A 13534-nucleotide genomic window follows, 5' to 3' on the forward strand; every position below is an offset into this window, starting at 1 on the left:
ACAATAGGCTGATTAGCCTAACATCTATTGTTGGAATCAATTATTAAGAAAGTAAAAGCAGAACATTTAGAAAATCATAATCTAATATAGCAGAGTCAGCATGGCTTCATGAAAGGGAAATTGTGTCTGATGAATTTGAGAGTTTTTCCCTGAAGTCTCCACCAGAGTGGATAGAGCGGGTACCAGTCGGTGGACTTGGGCTTCAAGAAGGCTTTTAACAACATACCTCTCAAAAGGTTAAGTTATAAGAGCCCGTGGTGTTAAAGGTAGTATATTGGCATGGATAGAGGATTGGCTCATGGGCAGGAATGAACAAATGGGAATAAGGGTTTTTATTTTCATGTTGGTGACCTATGACCAGTGGGTTCCACAGGGATCAGGGATGGGACCACAACTGTTTACAATATATAGGAATGTCTTGGAGGAAGGAAGTGAATGTTCAGTAGCCAAATTTGCAGATGACACCACAATAGGTGGAAAGACAACTTGTGAGAGACATACAGGCAGTTTAGAGAGATTGATATATTAAGTAATTGGGTAAAAAGTTGGTAAGTGGAGTATAATGTGGGAAAATGTAAAGTTGTTCATTCTGGAAGGGTGAACAAAAGAAGGGAATAAAAGTTTCTATTTCTTCTGGTCTTATGGGTTCCCGGGGATGGTTACTGTTCAGAGGCATTCAGTGCCTGATGAAGAGATCTGTAATGTGAGAAGGGAGTTGCCCACTGAAAGCCTTTGCTGGCTATTCCCCTCTTCCCACTCCCTGCGAATCCTTTCCCACCATCTATTCCATGTGCTGACTCTCCCTCCTCAATCTGAGCTCTCAGGTGGGTGTGGTATCAGCAGCAGCCAACACCTACCTGAGGGTGCTGCTGAATACAGAAGAGTGGACTGACTCACTGCCAGCTCCTGGGGAGGTGACCTTTTGAGTTTTAGGGGAGATTCTGTGAAACTGACAGATGTTCCATTGCTAGTCTGTTAATACCTGAAATGCAGCAGAAAAAAAAAGTCAATGCAGGATCTCCAGTCGAAACCCCAGTCACCACCACAAGATTCCACACTGCTGGCCTTTTCAGAAGGGTCTATTTGTTGTGGTGGTGAGCCTTGAGACAGAAAGATCTGCAGCACAGAAAAAGGTCCTTCAGCTCTATGAGTCCACTGTCCAGGGTCCACAGGACCGCTACCAGTTTAAAAAACGACCACCTAACTATTCTAATCCCATTTTCCAGCACTTGGCCCATAGCTTTATATGCCTTAGCAACACATGTGTACATCTAAGTACTACTTAAACGTTATGAGGATTCGGTCCTTTACCACCCTTACAGGCAGTAAGTTCAAGATTCCCATCACCGTCTGGATAAAAAAAATTCTCACATCCCCTCTAACCTCCCTGCCTTTATCTTAAATATATGGTTCCCACTGTCAATGCTGAACTGTAAAGAGGTTGTTGTTGTGTTTTCACGCCCAGGAATGCCTTTCTCTGTCGTTCAGCCAGTTTCTAAGATATCACGTTCTGTTGAAAAGCAACTTGTCAGCATATGAATTTGAATTATGTCGGGTTGTTCCTTGTCACCTTTCAGGTATTGGCATGGAGATAACCTGCCATTTGATGGCCCTGGAGGGGTGTTAGCTCATGCTTTCTACCCTCAAACCCCTCAGGCTGGGAATATTCACTTTGACTATGATGAACTGTGGACCACTGACAGCAACAAGGGTAAGTTAGCTCACAACTGGCAGCAGATATAATGTAAGTTACCCTGGCTGCCCTTGAGAAGAGAGGAGGGTAATATCCTGGATATAAATGCAGGTTTGCAAGTGATGCTTTTTAAAAGCTTGGCCAATCAAGAGAGTTGGAGGCTCCAACCACCCACTTCCTCTGTGTCCTTCTGTTATATCCTGCTACCCACCTCAACCAATGCTGTCAGGAAATTCAAACCCCCAATAAAAGGAGTGATGATGTACAGCATGAATTCCGCAGTGGACAAGAGAGAAAGCCAGGACCCTGAGAGGTGCTTCTCCCTGGAAAGGGAAGAGGTCTGTACCTCACCATGCCTGCCCTAAACCAGAAACCAGCCCATGAGCAGACACCTGCTCCAGCTGTTGATCACTGGCAGCTCAAGGCCTACTCTTCACAGCAGGATCTATAAAATAGAGTTTACGCTCTGCTACTTTGGGTTCAAAGATCAAAGATGTACCCACACCCCATAGGGTGACCTGTCTGCTGCTGTCCCCACCACAATTGTACCCGTGGCAGAGTTGGCATTAGGCACCAGTGGGACAATTGAAACTGTCAGGTGGAAAATCCATTCTCATTGAAGGGCCCCATTGTTGATGCTGGTGAGATTGGGCTCACAGCAACAAAGACCTACAACTTCACCCATCCCCCCAACCCCTCCTAACTTCCTGATCCTTTGGGGCCTACCAGCTTTGCACTCCAGGGGACTCTGACCCTGCTGGGTTGGTTCCAGTGCAGCTCTTGGCCTCTTTGGCCCGGTTGCCCAGCACTGGGTGCCATCATATAGTCTTGTCTGCATGACCTTTCACCCATGGGAACAGGAGCTACCGCAGCCTGCAACACCCAGTCTTGGTCAAGTTACAGAGGAGGCGATGGCCTAGTGGTATTATCATTGAATTGTTCATCCAGAGACTCCGGTAATGTTCTAGAGACCGGGTTTGAATCCTGCTCTGGCAGATGGTGGAATTTGAATTCCATAAAAATATCTGGAATTAAGAATCTAATGATGACTGTGAATCCATTGTCGATTGTCAGGAAATACCCATCTGGTTCACTAACGTCCTTTAGGGAAGGAAACTGCTATCCTTACCTGGCCTGGCCTACATGTGATTCCAGACCCACAGCAATGTGGTTGACTCTGAACTGCACTCTGGGCAATTAGGGATGGGTAATAAATGCTGCCAGGCCAGTGATGCTCTCATCCTGTTAATGAATAAAGAAAAAAAATTGGATAAGCTTTCTGTTGTGGGTTGGATTTGTGGGGATGGTACGAGTGAGTTTGGCCTTTAGGAGAGGCAGTGGTAAAGATTGCTGTCAAAGTTCCCATGCTGCATTATTGGGAACCAGCCCGTGGTGACACTATTGCCTCTGTTTTGTGGACAGGTACAGACCTCCTTCAAGTAGCAGCGCACGAGTTTGGCCATGCACTTGGACTGCAACACTCTAGGATCCCAAAATCCTTGATGTCACCTTATTATACTTTCCGCTATCCACTGAGTCTGGCCGAGGATGACAGACAAGGAATACAGTATTTATATGGCAGCTCTCATGGCAATGGAGTCAAACAACCAAATCCGGACATGGAAAGTAATGAATTACCCAGGGTTGACCATCATGGAAATGAGGTACAGTGACCAGAAGGTTTACAGAGATAGGCTATAGGAACAGCAGGAGGTCATTCAACTCTTTTAGCATGTTCCTCCATTTCATTACATCATGGATGATCTGTACCTCAACTCCATTTGCTCTATTTCTCTTAATATCCTCACAAACAAAACCTTATTTATGTCCATGCAGGAAGCTCCAGTTGTTTCCCAGCACTCACAGACCTTTTTCAGGAGTGAGTTCCAGGTTTAATTAGGCCTTTGCACTTGCTAATTTCACTCCTGAACTTTAACTGGACTCTTACACCACAGGCAGGAGTCTTCTTCCACTTTTATTATCATTTTAAACATACCAAGATATGAGACCTTGAAATAAATAAATGCAGTTCAAACTTTTAACTCTGCCTCGGCGGTCAAGATGATTTCAGCACTGATTTTTCTGGGAGTTCCTCTGCTTGCCTGCGTGAACTTCACAGGGTCCCTGTTTTCCATGCAGGGAACATTTTGTGTTGGGGAAAATTCACAAATTCACAACCCATCATTCCCCACCCTCCAGGCAGCTGAATGTAAAATATCTGTGGGCTATTACAATGGTCAGTCTTTACCTGAAAGCACTGGCTGTGCCAATAGAAGTGCCACATTAAACAACTAGAAATCACATCAGTCATTCAATTCCAATACATCCACCACCAGCCCAATTTGGTACACCAATCATTAGAACCAATATTTTTGTTGATATCTCAATCCAAATATCCAAGTAATAATGCTCGATTAGGTTGTACATGTGACATTGAGAAAAGAAAATACTTAGCATTGTGCTCATTTAATCCGAGCTAAACAGCTACAGGAATCTCTTCCACACAAGTATGGATGCTGAGGCGCAGTTGAATGAAGAATCTCACAAACTGGTTCCACAGAATTACAGAATTGTTACAGTACAGAAAGGGGCCATTTGGCCCATCATGCCTGCATCAGATCTTCAGACGAGCATCATTACCTAATGTCAATCTCCTGCTTTATTCCCATTTCTCTATGTACTATTTTTACCTATACGATCATCTAAATCTAAGGTTTTGGAGTAGATTTGTAGCTTGGGGTTGTGGGTGTTGAGGTTGTTGAGGTTGGTTGGCTCGCCGAGCTGTTTTCTTGTTTCGCAGCCGTTTCATTACCATGCTTGGTAACATCCTCAGTGCAGTCTCTTATGAAGCATCAGTGTGTTTTCCCACCTGGTTTTTAAACTCTGGGGTCTGCTGAGATGGATTGCCTCATTTCCGGTTTTCCTTCATAGTGGAATGTATATGGGGTCGAGTTCAATGTGTTTATTAATAGCATGCTTCATGGAGTGCCATGCTTCTAGGAATTCTCGTGCCTGTCTCTGCCTAGCCTGTCCCAGGATCTTGGTGCTGTCCCAGTCGAAGTAAGTGGTGGTTCTCCTTGTCCATGTGGATTGAGATGAGTGAGTATTGGTAGTGTGTTTTTGTAGCCAGTTGGTGTTCATGTACTCTTGTTGTTAGTTTCCTTCCTGTTTGTCTGATGTAGTGTTTCTCGCAGTCTCTGCAGGGGATCTTGTGGATGAAATTGGTCCTGTCCATGGTGGGGAATGGGTCTTTAGTTCAGGTGAGCACTTGTCGTAGGGTTGACGTGGGCTTGTGTGCCATTCTGATGCCTAGCAGTCGTAGAAGTCTTGTGGTGAGTTCTGATGTGTTTCTGATGTAGGGTAGTGTGATGAGTGTGTCGGGGCGTGTAGTCTCTTTCTGATGCTGTTCGTGTAGGCATCTTCTGACCAAATTCTTTGGATATCCATTATCCTTGAAAACCTGGAAGAGGTATTCTTCTTCTTCTTGGCGTAGTTCTGTGTGGCTGCAGTGTGTTGTTGCCCTTTTAAATAGTGTTCGCATGCAGCTTCGTTTGTGTGTGCTGGGATGGGACAACACCAAGATCCTGGGACAGGCTAGGCAGAGACAGGCACGAGAATTCCTAGAAGCATGGCACTCCACGAAGCATGCTATTAATAAACACATTGAACTCGACCCCATATACATTCCACTATGAAAGAAACCCGGAAGTGAGGCAATCCATCTCAACGGACCCCAGAGTTTAAAAACCAGGCGGGAAAACACACCAACGCTTCATCGGAGACTGCACTGAGGATGTTACCCAGCATGGTAACGAAACATCTGCAAAACAAGAAACCAGCTCAGCAAGCCAACCAACCTCAAGATCATCTAAATGCCTCAAGTGAAGCTGCCTCCACCACATTTCCAGGCAGTGCATTCCATATCCTAACTACTCAATGTGTAAGAGCTTTTCTTATCATGTTTTGCACATCACTTTTAAATCTATGCTCTCTCTCATTCTTGTTTCCTTTTTATGAGCAAGAACAGCTTCTCTGTATCTACTCTATCCGACCAGCTTTTGATTTTTAAAACCTCTATCAAATCACCTCTCAGTCTTCTTCTCTTCAAGGAGAACAGTCCCAATTTCTTCAATCTATTCTCACAACTGAAATTTCTCATTCCCAGAACCATTCTTGTAAATCACACTGCTCTCTTTTCAAAACCTTCACATCTTTCCTCTAATAAAAACCAAAAGAACTGCGGATGCTGTAAATCAGGAACAAAAACAAAGTTTTTGGAACAAAACTCATTTCTGAGGAAGGGTCACCGGACCCGAAATGTTAATTCTGTTTTCTTCTCCACAGATGCTGCCAGACCTGCTGAGCTTTTCCAGCAACTTTGTTTTTGTCACATCTTTCCTCTGATGTGGCGTCCACAACTGTACATAATACTCCAACTGAGGTCTGACAAATGTCTTATACAAGTTCAACATCACCTCCTTACTTACGTACTTTATGTCTTAATTAAAAAAGCCAAGGACACTGTACACTTTGTTTACTGCTCTCTCCACCTCCCCTGCCACCTTCAATGATCTGTACACATATATACCCAGGTCCCTCTGTTCCTGCACCCCTATTTTATACTGTCTTTCAATGTTCTTCATACCAAAGTGCATCACTTCACACTTCTCTGCATTCAACCCCATCTGTCACCTATCCATCCACTCTACCCAACTTGTCAATGTCCTCTTGGAATTCCACACTTACCTCCTCACAGTTTACAATTCCTCCAAATTTAGTGTCATCTGTAATCTTTGAAATTGTCCCCTGGACATCAAGATCCAGATTATTAATATATATCAGGAAAAGCAAGGGTCCCCAGTGAAGTCCATGCTATAAAGCTTCCTTCAGCCCAGAAAATGTCCATTAATGATTACTGTTTGCTAGCACTCAGCCTATTTTGCTACTGCCCTTTTTTATACCATGACCTATAACTTTCCTCACAGGTTTGTGTGGAACTGTATCAAACTTCTTCTGGATACCATGTATAACACATCAACATTGCGCCTTTCTGTTACTACTTCAAAAAAAACTACAATTTAATTAAACCCAGTTTCTCCCTTTTTAGAATTTGATGCTGATTGTTCATTATCAACCCACTTTTTTCCCTGTGGTTACTAATTTTGTCCCAAATAATTGTTTCTACAAACTTCCTCACTACTGAAGTTAAACTGACTGGTCTAGTTAAATGGAATGGATATGTAAGGATGGTGCAGGATGGATGAGCGTGGCACCATGATAACAAATCTCCTGGCAAGAGCAGCTCCAAGTAGAACTGGACAAGATAGTTAGAAAAGGCACAAAGAACTGAAATTGCTGAAAAAACTCAGCAAGTCTAGCAGCATCTGTGGAGAGAAAGTAGAGTTAACGTTTGAAATCCAGTGACCCTTGTCAGAAAGACATTGAGAACTGAGGGATCAGCTCACGACTGATATGGTCAGAGTTGAGCTGTTGATCTGGAAGTTGTTGTTGTCAGTTTCTAGCTGTGATTGTACGTTATGCATCATTTGTCCTCATACCATTCTTCACAGGCACTGGTATACCAGGGATCAACACTGTTCAAAGAAACAGCACGATTCTAACATCAGTCCATACTAGCACAAAAATTTCCAATGTGCGCACATCCCACTGTTACTGAGCCTTAACTAGAGAAGACTCCAATGTGATCCAATCTGCTCTGAACTAACTCAGCTCACATGAGGTGTTGTGTTTGCCTCCATGCCGTTGGATAGATAACTAGGGAGAGAAAATCATCCAAGGTTCCTGCTCCTGTTTACTATCCATGCTGGAAAGGATTGATGACTTTCTTTAGTTTGGCTGTGGGAATCGATTGATGGAATAGCCCAAGAACTGTTACTACTGAGTTTCACTCATCAAACAATGACACTGTCATCCCACCTCAAATCTGTGCCCTCCGGAGAGAAACAAAACTTTGTTTTCAAAACAGGGGCAACCCTGACAAGGCCAGTACTTTTTTGTTCTTGAGAATAGTAATGAGCTGCCATTCTGTTTATAATCCCAGATCAGACTGAGAAGTTGGTGTTACAATCTTGATGGCTGGAAGCCACAAAGATTTGTTTTAAGTAGCCAAATGTGAGTCCTATGGGACTCAGAATAACAGCAAAAGATTCCACAATTTTGAACAGCAAAAATCTTTACTCTTAGAATATGTAGATTATATTAAATATGTAACTTGCATTATAACACAGAATTAATGTGATAAAAATAGGTATTAACTGATTGAACACCCACTGAAGTAGCAAATGTAATTTCTATGGATTTCTCAGCAATTTCTCCACCCAATCCACTGCCAAATGAGAGATGTTTCACAGAAATGGGGTTGCTGCATCATAAAGACTGCTACAAAAAGAAGGATTTATCACAAGGCACCACAATCCATGTTGCATAGGCACACCCTGAGTGCTATTAGGGAGGGAGCTTCAGGATTCTTTCCACTAACACCGAAGGAATAGCAATAAGGTTCCAAGTGAGGATGGTGTGTGGCTTAGAAGGGAATTTGCAGGTGGTGTTTCCAGGTACCTGCTACCTTTCTTGATTATGGAGGTCTCCGGTTTGGAAGGTGCTATTAGAGAAGCCTTGAATTTCTGCAGTGCATCGTTTAGATGGTACACAGTGTGCATTGGTGGTGGAGGGACAGAATATTGAAGCTCTTTGATGTGGAGTAAATCAAGTGTCCTGGATGGTGTCAAGCTTCTCAAGTGTTGTTGGAGCTGCACCTATCCAGGCAAGTGGGAAGTATTCCATCACACTCCTGACTTGTGCCTTGTAGATGATGGACAGGCTTTGGGGTGTCAGAAGGTGAGTTACTCACCACAGTATTCCTAAACTCTGACCTGCTCTTGGAACCATATGTTTATATGGCAAGTCCAAGTTAGTTTCTGGACAATAGTAAGCCCCAAAGGAATTTATTTGGGGGCTGAAGGGTTGAGCAATAACTGTACATTTGAAGAACAGGGTAATTTCTCTCTGGCCATGAATGAGAAATGAGTCCATGCTGTGTTGCTGTAAATTATATAGGTTTCCTGCAGTGAGTCTGTCAGGAGACAGCTGGCATCCCTGTGGAGACTGAGTGCCTTTGGAATACCTGTTTACCAGGAGATCTAATTATCAGCAATTCATCTTTTGCAGCCAGATGCTTGTGAGACTGACTTTGATGCGGTGTCGATGATCCGTGGAGAACTCTTTTTCTTTAAGTCGGAGTACGTTTGGAGATTGCGGGATGGTCAGCTGCAGCCTGGTTACCCAGCATTGGCCTCACGGCACTGGCGGGCAATCCCTGACCACATTGACGCAGGATTTGAGGACTCATCTGGGAACTTTTGGTTCTTCCAAGGTCAGATTTCCTTTCTGATTATTTTAGTCATTTTCTTTCTTTGAAGATAGCTTATAGGAATATTGTAATATATTTAAATAGATATATATGTGTTATATGGTGACCTAGCCAGCGATACCACATCAGTGATAGTGCTGGAGCAGTCAGTGTTAGGGAGTGGAGTGGGCAGTTTGGGGATCAGGGAGTGGAGGGGATCAGTGTGTCAGTGTTGGGGAGTGGAGGGGATCGCTGTGTCGATGTTGGGGAGTGGAGGGGATCAGTGTGTCGGTGTTGGTCAGTGTCGGGGATCGCTGTGTCGGTGTTGGGGAGTGGAGAGGTTCAGCGTGTCAGTGTTGGGGAGTGGAGGGGATCGCTGTGTCGATGTTGGGGAGTGCAGGGGATCACTGTGTTGGTGTTGGGGAGTGGAGGGGATCAGTGTGTCGGTGTTGGTCAGTGTCGGGGATTGCTGTATCGGTGTTGCGGAGTGGAGGAGATCACTGTGTCGGTGTTGGTCAGTGTTGGGGACGGAGGGGTCAGTATTGGTCAGTGAGGCTCTCACTTGCTCCCGAATGTGGATTATCAACCAAGAGATTGACACAGTCAGAGCAGGGATCTGATCAGCTGGGCTCGGGCTGTTGCACAAGGACTGATTCTAGGCAACCTGAAAGAAAATAATAATAACCACCCCTTTACCCAGGATGTGTACACAGTGTAGTGGAGTCAGTGAGGAGACGTACTGGGAATGGTTGAATAGTTCTTTGTGTGGGTGGGAAGGGAGTGTGTCAGTCTCTTTGGGGGGCTAGGGCCTGATAGTTCATCTCCTCCTGTGAGGGATCAGTTGAACGTTTTTATTGAGCTTATTGACTTCTCCCTCTCTTTCTTTCTCTCCTCTCTTTTCTCTCTTCTCTCTTTCTTTCACTCTTTTTTTCTCTCTTTCTCTCACTCTTTGCTCTCTCTCTCTCTCCCTCTCTCTGCATCTCTCTCCTTTATCCCCCTTTCAACTTGGCTGCATAAATGTGAGGAGCTATTAATCAATGAGATGAGAGTATTTTAATGTGCAGCTAACTGAAATAAAGATCTCATGTAATATTGTGCACATGGACTCTGTTGATAAACATTTCATCTAATGTGTAATAGTGGTAGCAGAGGATGGTTTCCTCTTCTAATATATAACCAGCCATTCTGGAGACTTTCACCGGCTGCTGTGTAAAGAACGTTTGTACGCACCTCCAACACATCAACATGCTAAGGACAAATCTGGTAACATTACAGTTGTCATATTGTTATGAAACATGTAAATGATGAGCCGGAGTGCTTACTCACCCTCAAACTTGATTACTGCAGATTTCCACTAATATATAATAATCTGTCAATTCCTGCCTTAAAAATATTCAAAGATTCTACTTCCACCATCTTTTCAGGAAGAAGGTTACAACGACTCATGACCCTTTGGGGGAAAAAAAGTTCTCCTTGTCTCTGTCGTAAATGGATGATACCTTTCTTTTTAAACAATAGCCTCTAGTTCTAGACTCTCCTACAGTGATATGTCTGTCCTACATGCACTGCCTTAAGGCCCACATGGTCTTATGTATTTAAATCAAGTTGCCCCTTAAACTCTAACAGGTACAAACACAGCCTCTCCAATCTTTCCTTGTAAGACAATCTGCCCATTCCAGGAGTTAGTTTAGTAAACCTTCTTTGTACTGCCTCCAAAACATTGGCATCCTTCCTCCAATGGGAAGATCAGTACTGTACATAATATGGCGGAGCACTAATAAAATGTTGAAATATGATTCCCCTTTCACAAAACCATATGACACAAATAACTTGAACTGTTCTAAATATCCTGCTGTAATTTGAGGTAATCTTGAATTTACCTCTTATTTAGGCTGAAACTATCAATACACTTCACAAACAGTAAGGCCCCCAATACCAAGCCCTGCGGAATGCCACAGGAAACAAACTACCAGACACAGAAAAACCCCTACCATTACCCTCTGTGTCCTGCCTCTCAACCAATTTTAGAACCAACGTGCCACTTTGCCTTGGATCCCATGGACTTTGATATGTATATTAGACATTACACTTTATCAAAACCCTTTCTAAACTTCATATAGACCACATAAGATATCATTATCAACAGTCCTGTTTACATCCTCATGTTTGTCAAACACAACCTTTGTTTAACAAAGCCATGCTGACTATCCCTGATTAATTCATCTCTTTCCAAGTGCAGATATGTTCTGTTCCTCAGAATTCTTTCTAAGAACTTGCCAACCTCCAATGTAAGACTGGCTGGCCTGTAATTTCCTGGTCTATGCCTTCCCTTATTTCTAAAAGTGGGACGTTACCAGTCCTTCATTCCTCTGGCATTTCACCAGTGAAGAATTTCCAAAGCAAATTTGAAAATCACTGTTTAGGGTCTCTGTTCTCTCCTCCCTTGCCTCCCTTAACAAGCTGAGATAATCTCATCCGGATATGCAGATTCATCTACCTGTATGGCTACTAAACCCTTTGGTACCTCCTCTTTCTCCATGATGATTTCCTCTAATATTTCACAGTGCTCCATTCTGATGTCTATACCTGTGATGTTCTTTTCTCATTGTGAAGACCGACATAAAGAATTCACATCTTCAGGGTCCACAGACAAATTATCTCTATAGTCCCTAATGAGACTTGCTCTTTCATAGTTATCCTCTTGCTGTTTATATATTTATAAAATAAATTTTATGTTTTCCTTTACAATACCTGTCAATGCTTTCTCATGCACAATCTCTACTTTCCTAATTTCCTTTTTAAGTTCACCCCCGCACATCTTAAATTCCTCTAGGGACCCTGCTATGTTTGAAGCCTTGGTATCTGCACTAAATTTCTGTTTTGCTCTTAATGCTAACCTTTAGGCCCCTTTAATATCCAAAGTTCTCCAGTCTTGGTCCCATCCTTTGCTCTTTGCCAGTCCACTTGGCGTCTCTTAGTAAAATCCTTTCCTGAGTTCAGGACTTTTATTCTCATTCTTCATAACTATCCTAAATCTAACTGAGTTATGGTCACTATCTCCAAAATGCTCTCTTACTGATACACTTTTCACCTGTCCAGGCTCGGTTCTGAAAACTTTGTCCAGAACTGCCCAGGGCTTTCTACGTACTGACAAAAAATGTTCTCCTGGATGCAATTTAGGAATTTTGTTCCCTCTCAATGTGCACACTAAAACTATCCTAGGTAATATGTGGGCATTTAAAATCCCTTGCTATTACTGCCTTCTCTGAAATTTGATTACAGATTTGATCCCGTTTCTTTCCCTGTTTTACTTGTTTAGGGGCCTATAGCATATACCCAATGGCTTGTTTTCCCTTTTTTCTGATTTTTACTTCTACCTATATCCTCCATTTGATGATCCTTCTAAGATATCCTCTTTTCTCATGCTCTAATTGATTTCTTACGATCCCTCCCACTCTTCTGTCCCCCTCTGTACCTCGTTTCAATATCCTATAACCAGGAATGTTGACAGTTATTCTTTCAGCCATAGCTTACTCCCTGTGCTCTCAGCTCATCTTACTCTTAAGGCCTTTTGCATTAAGATATATTCCAATTAGGTTTACTACATACATCCCTTTCTTATCTAGCCTACGTTCCTCCTTCCAGACTCACTTGCTCACTTTTTAACATTTAATTCCATCTCCACTTCTCTCCACTTGGACCTACTTGCCAAGATCCTGTCCCTGGTCAATCTAGTTTATATCTGTCACAACAGCATTAGCATAACTTCCGGTGAGAATGTTGGTCCCATTCACAGTCAGATGTAACGCGTTCGGCTTGTACAGTTCCCACCTCACCTAGAAATCATCCTAATGCCTCAGGAATCTACAGCCCTCTCCCCTGCAGCCACACATTCACCTGCTCTGTCCTCTGTTTCTATACTTACTACTGTGGGCACCTGAAGTAATCTAGAAACTACAACCTTTGAAGTCCTTCATTTCAATATTCCACCTAACTCTATCCTTTCTCTTTCTCCCCATGTCATTTGTCCCAAGATAGACCACAGCTTCTGGAGATCACCCTTCCCATTCAGACTGCCTTCACTGTGAGGTTGTTAATTAATCCTATCTCATTGCACAATACCAGATCTAGTATAACCTGCTCTCTGACTCCAAGATGTACTGTTTTAAGATGCTATCGTGAAAACAGTCTGTGCATCATAGAGTCATACAGCACAGAAGCAGATCCTCTACCTTTTTCTTTTGATTTTATCCCCCCAGTCTCTATATAGATTAAAGGCCTTCCTGATTATTGCTGTAACTATCTGACAAGCTCCTGTTATTTCTTCCTTTATATCATAAAATATCATGGTTACTGTTCGGGACTGCATGCCATTTCCACAAGTGACTTCTTGCCTTTATCATTCCTCATCACTACCCAAACCACTCTACATACTGGTTTCTTTAAATTAACACAATAGAGAGGGATGCCTG

The 13534-nt window shown here is 43.0% G+C and overlaps 1 protein-coding gene across 1 annotated transcript in view; it reads left to right on the top strand.

Moving 5' to 3' along the window:
* Nucleotides 1-13534, top strand: part of mmp11a (matrix metallopeptidase 11a) — an 80220-nt gene that overhangs the window by 46536 nt on the left and 20150 nt on the right. Inside the window, exons 4-6 of the mRNA XM_048611681.1 lie at nt 1578-1711; nt 3116-3357; nt 8882-9086. Of these exons, the coding sequence (XP_048467638.1) occupies nt 1578-1711; nt 3116-3357; nt 8882-9086 (581 nt within the window). The remainder of the gene's footprint in view (nt 1-1577; nt 1712-3115; nt 3358-8881; nt 9087-13534) is intronic.

The sequence above is a fragment of the Rhincodon typus genome, chromosome 24 (genome assembly GCF_021869965.1).
Source record: "Rhincodon typus isolate 14 chromosome 24, sRhiTyp1.1, whole genome shotgun sequence".
Classification (NCBI taxonomy): Eukaryota; Metazoa; Chordata; class Chondrichthyes; order Orectolobiformes; family Rhincodontidae; genus Rhincodon; species Rhincodon typus.